This window comes from Anabas testudineus, chromosome 22, assembly GCF_900324465.2.
Source record: "Anabas testudineus chromosome 22, fAnaTes1.2, whole genome shotgun sequence".
Classification (NCBI taxonomy): Eukaryota; Metazoa; Chordata; class Actinopteri; order Anabantiformes; family Anabantidae; genus Anabas; species Anabas testudineus.
The window spans coordinates 20,531,556-20,549,574 of NC_046630.1; the positions used below are offsets into that span (position 1 = coordinate 20,531,556).

The following is an 18,019-nucleotide window of genomic DNA, read 5'->3' on the forward strand; positions in this document are numbered from 1 at the left end:
GTGGAAAAAGTATGTGAACCCTTTAATTACAAATACTGACCTCAAAAAAGCTCATTGGAGTCAGATGCTACCATAAGGTAACAAAATTACTTTGTGGGTGTGGACTAGAGCTACTTTGATTGACAGAAAACAAACTTTTTCAGTTTGCTCCACACAAAAAGAATACACTTATGTGAGCCATACCTTACCAAAAGGAGCTTTCAGAGGATCTACAATCAAGAATTGATGACTTACATTAAGATGGAAAGTGATATCAAAGACTGTCTACAGTTAAGGAAACAATCTACAAATGGAGACACTTTAGGACTGTGGCTACTCTACCAAGAAGTGGGCATCCAGTCAAAATGACTCCAAGAGCACAAGAAACACTCATCAATGAGGTAAAGAAGTAACCCAGAGAGACAGATAAAGATTTGAAGGCATCATTGGAACTAGATAACATCCGTGTTTATGAGTCTACAGTAGGTAAAACATTGAATAAGCACGGTGTCTATGACGGGACATCAAAACAGAAGCTGCTGCTTACTAAAAAGAACATTCCTGCATGCCTGAAGTTTGCCAAAGAGCACATTGACACTGCACAGCAGTACTGGTAAAAATGTTTTATGGACTGAGACTAAGATTAAGATAAGATTTGGAAAGAACACACAACACTACATCTGACATAAAAAGGGAACTGGATATCATTATGAAATAATCATCCCCATTTTAGTATAGTATAGGTATACAGTATAGGTATACAGTATAAGAAGCATCCTTTACTAGCAGTATGAAGTTTTTATGGTTGTTCTCAATAAAGACATAGAAGGTCAGAATTTATTTTGTTTTATTATTGTAAGCACATTATATTTGTTAATACTCTTGATATAAAGATCAGATCAAATTTTATGCAGAAAACCCAGAAATTTCAAAAGGTTCACATACTTTTCTTGCCACTGTATATAAACAGTAGAGCATATCACAATGACAGCGGACGTTATTGAATTCCTTCATCTCCCAGATGTCTTTTTCAATAAGACAGAGCCTCCCAGACTCACAGCTGACTCTCTTTTCCATTTTAAAGTTATTGCTAATTGTCAAGTTTCACATACATCTGCCAAAACAAATCTGCATTAGACAATATTTTCTCCTTAAATAATAAAAAAAGTAGATTTAATTTTATCATCCTTAATGTTTAAGATTTAAATGAAACAATAAGCAAATGAAGTAGAACAAATTCTCAAGGATTCAAAAAGGCCACTTACAATGTCATGTTGTTGTCTCCACTCTTCACCTAAACATGACTTTTCCTTTTATAAACTTGCTTTATTTAGGGAAACAAGATGCACTTGAACAGAATTTGGAGCCAAAGAAAATACTTTTTATATTTTTGTATTTATAAATTAAAAATATATACATTTCTTGTCATTATAAGAAGAATGCATTTTTCAAAGCGACTATTTGCATGAGGATCTATTGAAGCAATTTTTAAGTCGCTTGAAATAATTATTTCAGCTACTAGAATTATGGTTCAGTTGAAACTGATATAACATAATGTCTCCATGTGGGCATATATACTATATTATATATTAGTAAATAACATTAGAATTGCCTATTTTTAACAAATTTGACCAAGATTTAAAAAATGTTTTCATCCAGTGTTTATAGAATGTTCTTTTTCTAATTCAAATGGAAATGATGAAAGGGGGCCTGAAGATTTTCTTCAATCATGTACATTATTTACTGCATCATTGTTACAACTAAAATGGGAAGTGAAGAATGCTTTATCACCCTCAATTTCATAATGTGACTTGATAAACAGTAGTGCCACAAAGATGCTAAATAATCAGAAACACCAGTGTAAGAAAAATTTAATCTTAACTACGAAGATTACAGGCCTAGCATGCATAGCAACAGACACAAAACATACTTCAAACATTTCAAATATGAAAAGTTAGGAATACAATCAATACTTCTTAATTAGTGGTGCAATGCTTATTCAAACTCGGCAAACAGAAGTAATGGTTTCTGCATCACATAAAAGCCCTTGTATGCTGAAAGACATAACGTGTCAAGATATTGTAAAAACAATTTTTTGAGAAAAAAGAGCTCTGGTAAATCCTGGTGAACAATCCTGCTGCCAGTCCATGTTTTGTAGTGTCCTCACATCTTTTTGATAATGTCAGTAGTCGTCAACACTGCCACAGTTTCAAATCCCACATAAAAGGCTGTACGGTAACTTGACAACTGCTAACAAACTTCAATTATTCTTGCTTATAAATACAATAATACAATCATTGTGTTTTCTAAGTTTTTCAAATATATTAGACAAATGTCACTCTGCAGAAGTTTCCATATACTCACATTTTGTCCAGTCAAGGTCCAGATAGATGGCAAGTTATTTATTACCATAGCTTTTAGTTTACTTGCCTTTACATTTTGTTTTTCTAAATCATGCTGTTGGTTTCTGGCAAACTAAAAACTCATCTAAATCAGCCCATGACCTAATAATCATCTTGTGTTTTCTTCAATTAACTTTAAAAACCAAAATAATGTATCAACAATAGGATAAAATAAAATATAAAATAAAATAAAAGACTATCTAAAAAAAAACTATTAAAAAAAGAGGAAAAAACAAACAAACAAACAAACAAAAAAAAAAACAATACATAACTGTGTTGCTTTCTGTAAGACATAGCCCAGCCTTCAGCTACGTGTTGCATGGTTTAACCAAAGAAAAATCATTGTGAGCTACAAAATACAAACTTTGTTCACATACATCTACAAAAAATACTGATTTAGTTTTTTATGAGAAACAAAAAGATAAAATAAAATCCAAACCTTTTATTGAAATACACTATAAAAGATAGAAAAATAGTTCTGGTTTTACAGATGGCAGTAGAATGGCTGGGCTCAGAGGAAGAAGAGGTGCTGGCAGCTAGTTGGTGCAGTGGAATCACATGATGGTGCAACCCCTCTTGGCAGCACCAGGGTCTCCCTGCATAGAACCACACAGACCACATAAAGCTTTGAACGTGTTAGGTATTTCCTGTTGCATTTAACAGTCTACAGCAGTACAAAAAGACTGCTGTAGACTGCTCTACAACACCCACTAGTGTCCAAAAGTAGCAACTCCCATACTTTAGAAACACTGCTAGATATGGGAAGATCCTCAATATCATTGACAATTTCTATTCTAGATTCATTACACACAAAGTACAATATTTCAAAACCTTTTTGTTTTAATTTCAACAAAAACATTTGATACTCATTTAATAGTTGGACCTAAATATGTCTGAAATAAGCTCATAATGTGGTCTGGAGTCTCACCTGCTGGTGAAAGAGGTCTTCGTCAATGGCCTCCACCCCGTTATCATCATCATCCCCTTCATCACCCTGCTCTGTCTCTACTGACATTTTGTATGTTGTTGTTCTCTTTGCCACCTCCTATCACACAAAGAGACAGACACATGCGCTCAGCACAAAACCATCAAAAAATGGTCATGATGCTGTTCAGCTTCCTTTGCAAGATGATTCCTGGAAATTAACTTAAATTAACACTGGGAATGGATGTTTGACTATTGTACCAGTCTGGATGTGGTGTTATAACATCAGTATAAACCATTATAAAATAGCTCCGACCAGGACAAGAGTATAGCAGCACTAGGATGTTTACCTGTTTCTATCCCTCCACTTTATGTGTTTCAATAATCGCTAATTACACTAACTGTTAGTCGCTAGCTTAACGCTTAATGCTCTGGAAATTACGTTTGAATTTAATTATGAATGGTCGCCAGCAGAGGATGCGGAGAGAGAAAGAAGCCAGGTTCCTGTGGAAACCATTTGTGTTCTTATATAATATCAGCTGACCTCAGTGAGTGGGCACAGGTGAGATAATGCTACTTTATAGGCTATACAAAGTAAGTAAACATACACAACTTAATTTCTGAAGCATCACAGAAAATACAAACATTGCCTATACAAAAAGAACAAGAACAAAACTACTTTAAATAGACACTATGTTCTCTAGTTGCACAGTAAATGGAAATGTAGACCAAAGTAGACCTTTGACTTGCTGTAACAGAGAATATGCTCATTGTTTGTGTCACTTAGCAACAGTAAATTGCTGGTCCAACTGCAAACCAATTTGTGCTGACGGAGCAAAACAATTGATTAAATAAACAAACAAATCCTAATACAATCTGTTGTAAGGGTCTGAAAAACAAAATACAGATGTTTATGTGCAGAGTCTCACCTCTCCCTGAGGGTTGCTCAGCACCACATGGACATCTTTTCCTGAACCCCAGGAGGAATGGTTCTTCCAAATCAGGTCTGTGGGAGGTTTGGAACTTACCCCAGAATCAGATGCCCAAACCTGCACACAGCAAACAACAGGCACATCAAGTTTTAATTAGTCCCAACACTGTAATGTGCAAAGACAACTCCCCCAATACATGCAACACCTCACAAACCCTAATCTACATGGTTGAACTCTTTAGAACCACCAATTTAATTATCACTTCACACAGTTATTGCTGTTGAACTGAAGTACAGACAAACTTACCGTGACCTTCTGGCCAGCCTTCAGGATATATTTGGGGGTGAACTTGTAGGTAGCTGCAGTATTTCCAATTGTCTTAATAATCTCATAACCCACCATGGCCTGGTCCTGAGACAGACAGAGTAATTGACACAACAAAGAAAATGGCAGTTTTAATTTACATATAGTTATTCAGCAGATGCTTTTATCCAAAGCGACTTACAAATGAGGTGCAAAGCAAGCAAAATATCAATCATAATATATCTGGAGGGGTTTGATAGTGCATGCTGAAAACCCCATCAGTAAGGCATTGCAGTAGTCAAGCAGAGATATGACCAGAGACTGCACAATGAGATGTGTTGTATAGTCCGAAAGGTCTGATCTTTCCGATGCTGAAAAGGGCAAGTCTGCATACCCTTGAGACAGAAGAGATGTGGTCCGTAAAACTTGGCTGATCACCAATGATCACCCACAGCTGATTTAGTGGGGGCAATCACTGTAGAGCCCATGTTGATGCTGATGTTATGTTGTATTAATAATCTGTCTGGGAAGACGAGAACTTCACTCTATCTCCTCTCTCAATAAAAGTGCAAGTAATGTCAGCGTTAACAAAGTTAACGTTACAAAAATGAAGCAACAGACCAAGAGAAAGAGAAAAACTAAAATTGCAGCAGCTGTGGTGAAGCCCTGATGCCTATCACAGAGCTTCATTAAGATTAGTTTGATTTTATTTTAATTCTATTTATTTATTTTCATTAAGTTGTTATCAAGTGGAAAGCTCAAGGTGATAGAGGACCCTTACTAAGATTATACAACACTTAAAAGTTCACCTCATGTCCACTGTTGTGAAGTGAGATGTATTTGCCATCTGTATCAATCTCATCGATGCTGATGGGTCCTGTGGCTGAGGCAGAGTGAGCGATGGACACTGAGCTGCTGGCTTCCTGTTCCTCCACATCAACACGCTTCCTCTTTCCCTGAGTAGTCTGCACACTGCGGCTGCTGGATGAGGCTCTAGACACTGTGACACGAGACGAAGGACTGGGAGACAGCTTCAGTCTGGGGGAGAGAAACACCTCAGTTAGAAATAAAGATCACTACAGAACCTGAATGATGCTTAATGTAATTGCCATCAAATATTGTGGATCCTCACCTTTCTTCTTCCCCCTCAAGAAGTTTACGGTAGGCATTGATCTCCATGTCCAGAGCTAGCTTAACATCCAGCAGCTGCTCATACTCGTTCAGCTGTTCCTGCATCTTAGCCTGAATCTCAGCAACCTCGCGGTCTTTTTCCGCCAGCATCTTCCGGCTGTTGTCTTTCTCCTGAGTCAATGCTGCCTCCAGCTCCATTATACGGTCGCGCCAAGCACGAGCCTGAATATATACAAGATGGTCAGAATCTGAGGTGATAATGGACCTGTCACACAGCAAGTTAACATTTTATCACGTCACTCATAGAATTATGTAATATTATATCATTAAAGTGTCTACAAACACATCTACAGCACCCACTAGGAGGATTTCATTTTGTGCCTGTAAACTGTGCAAAATAATTTGGGTGCACAATTCAAACTGACACACGTCACACTGCATTTGAAGATTCAAGTCTATTCCTAATAACAACATTACCTCCCACTCACTCTGTTTGGACTGAATGGAATGTAATCAAATATTCTACTGCAAATTCTGGTAGATGGACCTTAAAGTTATAAATATTAAACACTGGACTTGGACTAACTTTCATGTACCATCCAGTACCTGGAGCAACATCACTTTTTTTTATCTTAACAGTGGCCTAGAAATAAAAGATTAGCCTCACCTGTTTCACTGGGCCTGTTTTAATTTGAAAATGCCATTCATACAGCTCTATGTAAAAAGAATCAAATTTTTCTAGAACAGACCTGTTCAACACATTATTAGATTCATAAAACATTACATTTCAAATGTGAGATAAACATAATTTACTATGAATTTAACAGCACTTTACACAACATAGCTCCTTAAGAGGCCAACTCAATTCTGTCATAAATAAATAAATATCAGTAAGATAAAAAAATCTACCTCTTTCTGCAGTCCTGCCAGCTGGGCAGTGAGACTCTCGATCCTCAAAGAGGACTCTCTAAGCTCCTCTCGGGCTACGGTGGCCGATGCTCCGTTCATCTCAGACAAGCGACGCAAGTCCTCCAGCTGAAAACAAACACATAGATGGTTCAAGAGTTAGAAACATCAACTCCGTTTCCTTCATCCTCATCACACTCAAAGAGGAACTGAGCAGTGTCAGTTACTTCCTGACATGCAGGAAGTTAGTTAAGTGTTTGCTAAGGTGGCATGCTTCCATACTCTTTCTTAAGTACAGTAGGTATATGAATATATTACAGGATTCAGTTCTTTAAAAATGTTACTGCATAGATATTCACCCTCCTTAAAGTAACAGACAATTGGCATCATCAATGCCAATTGGTTTAAGAAGTCACACAGTTAAATGTAGTCACAAGTGCTTGTCTTACAAGGATTGCAGTTTACTGTAGATACATTTGTATCTTGGAGGTCTAAGTACTAATGGTAGTGGTTGACAACTTCGCTGGTAAGCAAATTTCTAATTTATTGGCATTGGCTGATTCCTTTGCTTACACTAGCAGACAAAAAAAGTGTCCACAGACACATCTACAGCACCCACTGGGAGGATTTCATTTTGTGCCTGTAAATTGTGCAAAATGATTTGGGTGCACCAGTGTGAATCACACACCTGGGTTAGGGTTAGGGTTAATGAGACAGGTTAATGAGATAAGTTTTCAGCTGGGTAACTGTTTATCAAAGCTTGATAGCATTAAGGTAAAATTATATACTTATAGGATACCTGCATATTCCTTTATATATTTACTTCAGCAGTTGTCACAAATAAATATTTATCTAATTAACTTTTTTATTCTTCTTTATTTCTTTAAGATACTCTGCTTTCAGTTTAGTAGTTGCATCTAGCTAAAACAAAGTCACACACCCCCTCTACCATAAAGGTTATAATTGTTCCACGTTAGGTCAGTGTGCAGTGTGTTTTGAAAGCTACAGACAGTTGTCAGTTTAAAAATAATTGAAATGCCTCTTTAATAAGATGTCAAATTGGGTGACGGTGAGTTAAAAAAAATAAAATAAAATAAAATAAATCTGACACTATTTAACCTAGACATATAGCTTCATTGTTTGTAGATAAATCAGCTCAAAGCAAATATTTACTCATATTCTTTCAACAATATAATTACAATGGATTATAAAACAAACAGAATGAGCAGTTATGTCTTTATTCTGTTATTCTAAGTGAACAATATTTTTAATATTAACCATAATTCACCTCTAGAAACCTACACTGTAAGAAAGAACCACAATCTCTTCTTTCAACAATATCAAGGATTTTCAGATACATACTATATGTAAACTCCCGTATAAGGTTTGGGATGAATTAGATTAGTTTTTTTCTAATGAAACACATTAATTAGTCTGAATGGGAACTATCGCAAAGTAACAGGACATGTTAAAAATAATGGTTTTGATGGCAAACAAATAAAAACACCTTTTACAGTAATTATAGCCTGGCAGACCATAGGCATTCTGTCAATTTTGATAGCTTCCCTTCATCAAGCTCCCTTGCACACTTTGCAGTGTGCAAATCTTCTATTTAACTATCTACAAAACATCCCCAGATAATCACGCTGCCTCCACCATGCTTGATTTAAGGTATTAAGCACTGTTTTAGTGTAAGCAATCTTTTTTATTTGTTCTGCATTTAACAAATGTGTTTCTGTTCTGTTTAGACCTCAAACCTGGACTCATCTGTAGATAACACCTTCTTCCAGTGTCCAGTGTCTTTACTCCTTACTCCTTGCCCATCTCAGTCTTTAGTTTTTTTTAATCATATGTCGGAGCAAAAGTAAACCTGAGCTTTGGCTCAGTAAATGAGCTAATGCTAGCCACTGGTAGCAGAGGCTAACCATGATTACCATGTAGCCTGTCTACAACATTTGACAATTACTGTGATTTAAATTTATACATAATGAAATCATTGGCTAGCTAGTTCAACACCACAACTAATGCAAGCACAATATTATGATAAATGTAAATGCAACTCTAGATTTTGTGCTCACAAGTGTCACCTTTGTTTTTTAATTCAATTGTTTTTGTATAGCACTTTTAACAATTGTCACTGCTGCAAAGCAGCTTTACACAAACAAAGAAATTATGGAAGTTTATATGAAAAAGTGAATGTGTATGAATCATAATCTCATGAGCAAGCCCGGGGCGACAGTGGCAAGGAAAAACTCCCTGAAATGGCAATGGGGGGAAACCTTGAGAGGAACTGGACTCCACAGGGAACCCATCCTCATTTGGGTGATAACAGAAAGCAGGAATTGAGCATTGCAACTGTGTGTAAGGCAGCAGGCAGTTCAGTATAACAGTTGATATCTTTAAGTTAACATGGAGTCCAGTTAGTTATTGGAGGCGCAGGTAGACCTGTTGGAAATTCCAGTCCTGAAGTATCGATCAACTGCAGTAAGTCAAGGCCTCTTTTAGCACCCTCCATTTTGTTTTCCATTGATGTTATATATATACACAGCAATTTACACGTGCATGTATGCATGAAATGCTCCCATTGAAAGCTACAAATGTGTCTGAAGATTTTTTTTTTATGATTACCTTTTTTATGCCGCCAAATCATTAATTAATTAATTGGCCGGCATGAGTGCAAACATCACTATCAGGCGATGAAGATTAATTAAAAAATGCCAGCTAAAGTAAACCATCTTGCTGTGTTAAATCTTTGACTAAATTAAGCGTCAGCAAATTAAAAGTCAGCACATTCACATGGTTTATCATGATTATATGTACTGAGGCAAAGTAGAGAAAGTAAGTGCACGTTCATACTTTGGCTGCGTAGGTGCTCTCCATGTTGTCCTTGTAGATCTTGATCTGCTCCTCATTCTGAGACCTCATGTCGGCCAGGGCCTGAGTCAGTTTATATTCATACTCCTCTTTTCGCCCAGAATCCACCTCCACCAGTCGAGTCTCATAACTCTGTCGGGCCTCCTTCACTTCCTGTATCAAACAAAATAGGCAACACTTTGATTACAAACAAATGTCAAATTCTCTCTCTCAGTGAATAATGTTGGTGGAAGGTGCCACAGTGGTTTCTGTTGTTTAATTCAGATGCTTGCTGTAGTAATACAATGACATGATGCAGGCTAATTAAGAGAAACAGCTTTAGAATAATGTCTCAGATTTCAACACCACCATTGGTGCCAGAGTCTTAAAATGTAACATTCTCACCTCCTCATGCATGCTCCTACGGAAGTCCATTTCTTCCGTAAGACTCTGGCAGCGGTTTTCCAAATCGATGCGCAAGAGCATTTCATCTGCAAATTGTTTCTTGGCTTGAGTGAGGCCTGTGTCCAGCTGTCAAAACGAAATTAAATCTACATGTAAAATCGAAACATTGCAATATCACTTTAAAACACCTAGCCTTGATTTACACACAACAGAAGAAATGATCCCATTATCTATCAGTCTTAATGGAATTATAAAGTTTAACAACTTGCCAACAAGTAACACAAGCAAAGAGTTTTGTTTTTATTAAGAGAAGTCAAAATATTAGCATCACAGCATTATTACTGGAGGAAAATGGTAGAAAGAAATCTAGAAAAGATCTCGAGCCTCATCATATTAATGTTGTAGGAATGCTGTACCTTTTGCAGCTGTTCTTGCAGGTCAGCCAGAGTGGCCTCCAGGCCCCTATTCTCAGACAGTGCTGTAGCCAACATGGCCTCTTTAGCGTACAACTGAGCCTCCAAGTCTTTTAGCCTGGCCAGGGCTCCTGTTGCCTCCGAGTCCTTCTTATTGTAACTGGAAGGTGGAAAACACAGCATGGTGAGTGTATGTGGATGACAGCAAGTGATGATGGTACCTGCTAGTAAGAGTTAAAACCTAAGGACTACCATCCAGGACATAAACTACCCTGTATACATATTTGACATATGTTGGACCCAAAACCTGATGAGGCAAGAAGGTGGGATTTATTTCCCAAATTAATATCATTCACACTCACTTCACATGGTAACTGGCCAGTGGTGCAGATGTTAAAGAGCCAGGAATGGTATCATTTGATAAACTGTGTGTGAGATTTAATGTGAACAACACTATAAAATATTTTTTCCAAAAACTGTCTAAAAATATGCAGTTTTTCTTTGTTGTAAATATTGTTACGCATTTTCCCTAGTTTCTGTTTTTTTTGTGTCTAGTCACACTTTTATATAACTTTTACATTTTATGAATAAGGACAGATATTAAACAGTAAATTAGTGTAAACACAAGCTAGATTGTCTTAAATGCCCACCAAGTAGAATCAGTGCATTCCTGACAACTCAACAAAGCCAAATATTAAAAGTGAACATTTATTGCAGGGCTGTTTGATAAGACAACATACACTTGGTTTTGGAAAGAAGCCAATGTTACTGTACAGTTATGTGTGAGAATGTGGTAAAAGTTAACAGTAAAACTCTAAGTGGGTTTGTGAGGAAAATGGTCTGATCATTTGGTTTGCAAAGCTCTGTTGACACAGGACAGTTCTTATAGTGTTCCTAGTGACTGGGTGGGACTGCTGCTAAGTGTCAAAACTATGAGTGGAATGTAGTGTGGTATGTCTGCTTTCTCACATTTTCCTAAGAAATATCAGCTGGATGAGTCCAACATTCTCAAGGTACAAGGTACTTTATTGTCATTTCAATCTTATACAGTTGTGTAGAGAGTCAAATGAAACAATGTTCCTCTGGGATCACGATGCTACAACAATGACAGAACAAAAGACAACATCTTTCAGGAAAAGAAAAGTATACAGGAGAGCCCTGACTACATAACTGTCTGAACATACAGGTGCATGTACCAACAGTGCAAGACAAAGACAGTGCAGCGCCTACCAATATTGTGCAATAAAAAGTAACTAAACTAAAAGTGACTGAACACATAATACTGATATCAAATAAAGCCTAAACCTGACAACCAATACCCAAGACACTTATAACATCCAGCTAGTGTCATATTATTACCTACTTTATTTAATAAAACTTGAGATCTAAGCTCTTGTTCACCAACATTAACGTGGTCAGTAGAGGGGAGCGATATGACCAACATCTTAATATAAAATATCCAGTATTTCATATACAGATTTTTTTTTAAATAATAATAATCACAACACACTTTATCGATCCCCTTGGAGAAATCGTTTTTGACAGCTGCAGTAGATGACGGCGCTACTGTGGGGTGTCAGTGTCTTGTCAAGTGACATATAGCCAGGAGGAACCAGGAATCAAACCAGTAACCCTGGGGTTTATAGACAACTGCTCCACCAACTGAGCTTAATGCCACCCAAATTATGATAGATTGAAATATAGATATAGCGCAATTTCAATGAATGAATAGTTAATGATTTTTGTTTTTGAATTATATACTCATCAAATAAAAGATTTAGACTCGTATTTGATTGCTTTTCTCTCTCTTTCTTTTCTCCTTGGTGCAAATTTCAAATTAGGCATTTAACACAAATGTACAGCATTCAATCCAGCATGGCTCTCTCAGTACTATACTATTATATATACTATATTTCTTACACAGCTGGTTAAGAGGTGAATGATGTTTTATAATGTTGCCAATAGTTTTATTTTGAATGTCAGAACTTTTCTTTAAACTTTCTAGTTTATTTCAGTTTTACATGGCAATATGACAGATTTTTGATGTGACACCTAATGTGTGATTTAAACATGGTAAATTACAGACAGCAACTTTAGCACGTGTAGGAAATACTGCATACAATCCAGGTATAAGTCTAGTTACAGCAAACGCTAAAAAAACTGACAGAGTGGATGTGTGAGATCAACTGTGCAAGACAAACCACACAGACGCACACAGTCTGTCACTGCCACCTGTCTTCCTCTGACACACACCGAACTTCTTCTATTCAACACATAATCCACAACCAATTCTTGAGAAAGCATGTGTGCAGCACCATGTGTATGGTTTTGTAGCACATGAATACTTCTGCTACATTCATTTGCAACATCAGTCTTACACATTCTGAGGGATTTTAAACATTGGAGAAATAATCTATTTTTACACACACACCAACAGACAGATAGTAGATACACCCTGCTTTGGGTGTCTCAAGACAATGCTCCTTAGTTTTTATTGACGGAAACATGTTTGTTACAATTCTTTACACAGTTAATCAAGCAGCGGGATTTATCTGAAGAGAAATGCACTAGACTCACTGTCATTGAGGAAAATGTACATTGTCAATTCATGTCCTATAGATCAACAGCTGTGAATCACAGCTGTTGCTGTCAATATCTGGTTGGATTGATTAAATTATACACAAGCCTATGTGAAGACATGGGTGTTGTGCTCGTCAGTGGCCACAAACTTCCATATTAAATATAAACAGTTGCACAGAACAATAATGTTATATTCATTTATTTACATGTTTGACACGTTTTCCACTGGATACACGCAAATTACGAGTAGGCCTACCACTTCCATCATGCTTTAAAAAAAATCTAATGTTCGAAACACTTTTTTTTCCCCTCATGGAAAAACAAACAAACTTCCAATCTGACCCTCTGTTCCTATAGATCAGACCCTGACAGACCCATTCTATTCAAACAGATAACGCTCGTCTGCACTTCTCTAAATAAACTGCTTGGTAAGATAACGAGCATCATTTATTTAGCATTAGTCATAGTATAGGCAAACGTTTTAAAAGCCCGGGTCTGACACTTATTTTTCCCATCAACAATGGTGGGTGGGTCCCTTAACGGCCACAGTTTCAAAAAATAATGTGTATGTTTATTACTTTACAATGTTTATTGGTTGTAGCATCGAGAAATCATCGAGCATCCTCTGACGAACAACAGAATGAACAAACAGAGTAAGTATGAGTAAAATCAAATAAAGTATGATTTTCCTACTAGTGGATTTACAACTATCTACCTCTAGGACTTGTTTTTCCTGGAGGCTGCGTTTCAACGACGCTCACTAGACGGGAGAACGTAACCCTCCGGACGGACTAACGTTACGTGCGTGATGCTGCAAAAGTGGCTCGAAAATCAAAGTCACCTTTTGGCTAATCATGCTGAATTCTGTATGCCGCGGTTAAACAGTTAGCTTAGGGGCTTACTTCTGTTGCAGCTGCTCATGTTCGGTCTTGAGCTTTCCCAGCTCAATCTGCAGCCAGGCCCGCTCCTTGGAGGAGTCATCCAAACACCTCCTGGCGTCGGCTAGCTCAGTCTCATAGAGGGCTTTCAGACCGGTTACCTCCCGGCTCCTTATGCCTTCCTTCTCGCTGATTTGCAGGTGGAGTACTTCGTTTTCAGTCTCCAAACTGCGAACTTTGTCGATGTAAACGGCTAGGCGGTCGTTCAGGTCCCTGAGCTGTTGTTTTTCCTGCAGTCTGGTTATTCTGGTAGGGCTCAGCGGCGTGTCGCCGCCGCATGTGCTTCGCTTGCCGGTAGGAGTTGCAGCTGCGGTCGCCATTGTAGAAGCTAAATAACCCGAATAAAAGACAGAAACCAAACCGAAACAGGGTACCGCGTGTGCAGATGTAACGAGTCAGATTCAAACACTCAGCAACAAGCAGTATTCTTGAAAACTATTCTGGAAATGTATCCTGCCTTTTCTTAACCGAATGAAAGAGGGGGATGGCTTCCTAATATGGCGGCTCATTGAAAAGTTTACGTTGTGTACGAGCAGCCAATGACGTAGCTCAACGCGATAATAACGTGTGCCGAAATCAGCTCGTGCAGTGAGTAAGTATTTCTATTGGACGTTAGCTACGTCAATTACACTGCGAATCCCCGTATGTTGGTCCCGGCGTCAATAACAAACACTGCCCCGACAATGGCTACTTACATTTCATTATAAATGTATTCCCTGCAGTGTCTACTGATTTATCAACGAGAAAAGAGGAAAAACAAGACATTTTGTCACAACGCTTTTGTAAACCATGGCAAGAAAAGAAATGGCAAAATAGATAAACAATTCTTTTTGTAACAGACCACGGTAACTGATTGCACACACTACATCTGGTCAAACCTGTATGACCTCTTTCTATTTCATTCAGACAAATAGATCCATATTTGGGTTAGTGAACTAGGAAATTCCTCATTCAGAAGAAAAAAAGAACAAAATCACATTTTTGAAACTTTTTGAACACTAATTTTATTTTGGACATGTTTTAAAATGCATTTAGGATTTAATTATAAGAATGTATAAAGTCTCAGATTTAATTTACAAAAGTCTTTTGTTTGTTTTATTGCCTGAGATAAGCAGTAACGTTAGTTCTAACTTTTGGCTTTTGGAAGACAATCCTTGTTTTTTTTCTGCATTCTATCATAGATAAAGGCAGGACAGATTATTACAAAATGGACCTTCCACATAACCTATATCAAAATCATTCCATACAGAGGTTCTGGAGCAGAGATCATTTTTAAGCATAACACTTACAACCACATGTACTGACATCATTTTTTCATGTAACACTACTTCCCTTACCAACACCAAGTGGCCAAACAGACCCACTGTCACCATAGCTGTGATACTGGCAGGAAACAAACAAAGCTTTAAACATAGGCTCATCAGTATCTAGGTGCTCTATGATGTCACTGCTAAAATACCACAGAGTCGTTACAGACGGGATCTAAGTATCTGGTGAGAGGGAACCCTGAAGCTTTTTTCTCTTTTCCAAGCTTGCAGCTCTGCTGCAAAACAACACTGACTTGACAAATAATCACTTTCAATCCTCTCACAGATTGGGTTTGAAGGTTTTTTTAAATTTTTTTTTGACTTTTTTTGCAGTTGAATGGTGTTTTATCTCCTTGAACTGTTTGATCAGCATGTGCTTTGATCATCAATGATCAGGCTCTCCCTGACACCCTTAACCATTTCTATGCACACTTGGACACTCATGACACTCTCACCCTACAGTCCCACCAGGTCAGATCTACTCTTACCCAAATCAAAATGAACTGCTTTGAGAGGCTCATCCCACAACACAACAAGGTTAGTATCCCACCTGCCCTGGACAGCCACCAGTTTGCCTACAGGGAGAACCGTTGAACAGAGGATGCCACAGACCTCAAGTGGTGAGAATAGAGGATCCCACATCATCCACCCTAGTCCTGAACACAGGCATGCGTAATGTGTAACGAGCCCTCCTCTCTTCACACTCTTTACACACGACTGCACCCCCATCCACACCTTTAAAAGAATGGTGAAGTTTGCTGATGACACCACTGTAGTGGATTGATTCACAACAAAGGGGAGATCCTTCACCTCATCCAGTGGTGTTCAGACAACAATCTGGTCTTGAACACCACTAATTGTTCAATATTTTATCAATTTCCTACAACAAACAACTATGTGCAAATGTCAAGGTAAAAATAAACCTGCAGTTTCATATTTTGTTCAAAATGTCTTTCAGGAGGATAATGATAGGTATATGTATCTTCATAATAAATACATAAAACTGTAACACTAGAGAACAGTAGACCTACTTACCATACTGATAAATGATAACAATAATTCTGCATTTGAGTTCCTGTCTCTCTGAGACTCTCTGCTTTGCTCTGACCACAATAAATATCTTTAGGGCAGTTTATCTCATTATTAACTAGCTTTTATCTAGTCTAACAGAAGTAAACTAGCACGGTGATTATATGGCGAAAACATTCATGAGCAATAAAAGAAAAGAATCAGTGAGATGCAGATTAGTGTTCACAACTTAACTTTAATTTAACATTATTTGCAGTTGCCACAAGTGACCATAACACCAGCTAACTATTGTTTTGCTGGTCTGGAACGTCATTTATGAGTATAATCAAAATATTTTATTCAACTATGTAAAACACAACAGGTCTAACTTACCGGTAGAGTTTTCATTGCGACTGACCAAAATATTGCATTAATACATGTATATAATGACAGTCGTTCAGCTTCTGTTATATATCTGCAAAAACATGAACAAATACAACTGCATTGTGATCATGGTAACAATAGGATAGGCAGCTGATCCTGGTGCTGTGTGGCCTGTAACTAATCTAATTTAAATAGCTGTGCAAATAGTGGTGGGTGTCTGTCAGATTGTTCTAGAAAAACAGTCTGGCTATTTTTTGCTCAAGACACAAACCACTGTATTGTTTTTGTCCATAAACATCATATCATTCAAACATTCACAGTCTAGGTAGTAAGAAGTACACAAAACCCCAGGCTAATGACATGAAGCAGAAAATAATCCCAGTTCAAGTCAAGTGAAAGTCAATGGCAGGACCCCCAACCCCCCCACCCAAATAAAATCTAAAGTTGATCCTTTTCTTTCCTAAAGTATTTGTCTATCTCAACCTGTTAGTGTTGCAGTGCCACTCTTTACAGCTGACTTCTACTGTGCAGCATTCTGCTGCATAGGATTGTACATCAGTATCAATCATACTGATAAACAACTGTGAACCAAGACCTCCAGTATTTGGAGTAAGTAGCTCTTAAAAAATGAGATGTGTCAGACTAAGTAGGATACAGCTTTTGTTGCAGCATGTCAGACACAGATTTAAAAAATTCAAAAATACTTGACTGAGACATCCCTAGTTACTATACATTTTCTTGCCACAGTAGATTCTAACAGTCCATAAAAATGCACAAGTAGTTTTACTATTTTCAAGATGAATAGTAGAGCAACAGTTAGGTCACCACATTTCTCTGTGGATTTTAGTAACATACACAAAATAATTCACGTTTATCAGAAAGCCTGGTCTAGTCTCTCCCTAATCCATAGACACATGTTCTTGCCATTGCAGCCATATCAAATTTCAAAGTGGCAATACCTTTGTACAGAAAGTAGTAAAAAAGGTGATGATGTAAAATCGAGGGATCAGTAATATATCCAAGCTAGTATATTCGAAAGATAGTCATTATGATTACTGGAATAACTAGTTTCAAAAGACAACAACTTCACCAGCAATCTGACAATGATTCAATTTGAAATGTGTTTGCTCTGAACTGCTGTTGTCAAACTTAGAGTGGGAAGTCGAATTACTGGAAGCCATACATTCCACCTCCAGCTCACGCATAAACATGAAATGTACATACAAACGCTCCTTGGATGTTTGTTAGTTGTATACCGGTAATTTTGCATTGTATATTTTATCTGTTTATAGAATTGAAAATTCTTCCCTTCACATATAAAGCGCTTAGTAATCAAGCTTCGTCATATCACTTACACTGTAAAGTGCCTTGTGTGCTATATAAAGAAAGTGAATTGAAATTCTCTCAACCAGTCAGTAGTACAGTGGCCCTGAGGTGTACAACACAGCAAAAATCATCAATTTCACAAAATAATAAAACATAACACAACATTTCACAACAGTAAAAGAGAAAACATGACATTTCACATTACAGAAAAGCTAAAGGTACAAAAGA

General features: G+C 37.4%; 1 protein-coding gene across 1 annotated transcript; it reads right to left on the minus strand.

The window, feature by feature from the left end:
• Nucleotides 1–1,780: 1,780 nt before the first annotated feature.
• Nucleotides 1,781–14,263, minus strand: lmnb1 (lamin B1). The gene is made up of 11 exons (XM_026339892.1): nt 13,731–14,263; nt 10,252–10,408; nt 9,836–9,961; nt 9,434–9,604; nt 6,581–6,706; nt 5,673–5,893; nt 5,350–5,578; nt 4,544–4,648; nt 4,235–4,354; nt 3,310–3,426; nt 1,781–2,977 (listed from the first exon to the last, which is right to left on the minus strand). Exons 1-11 carry the CDS (start codon nt 14,084–14,086, stop codon nt 2,936–2,938), a joined length of 1,770 nt encoding a protein of 589 aa, XP_026195677.1. The 5' UTR covers nt 14,087–14,263; the 3' UTR covers nt 1,781–2,935.
• Between the last annotated feature and the right edge of the window lie 3,756 nt (nt 14,264–18,019).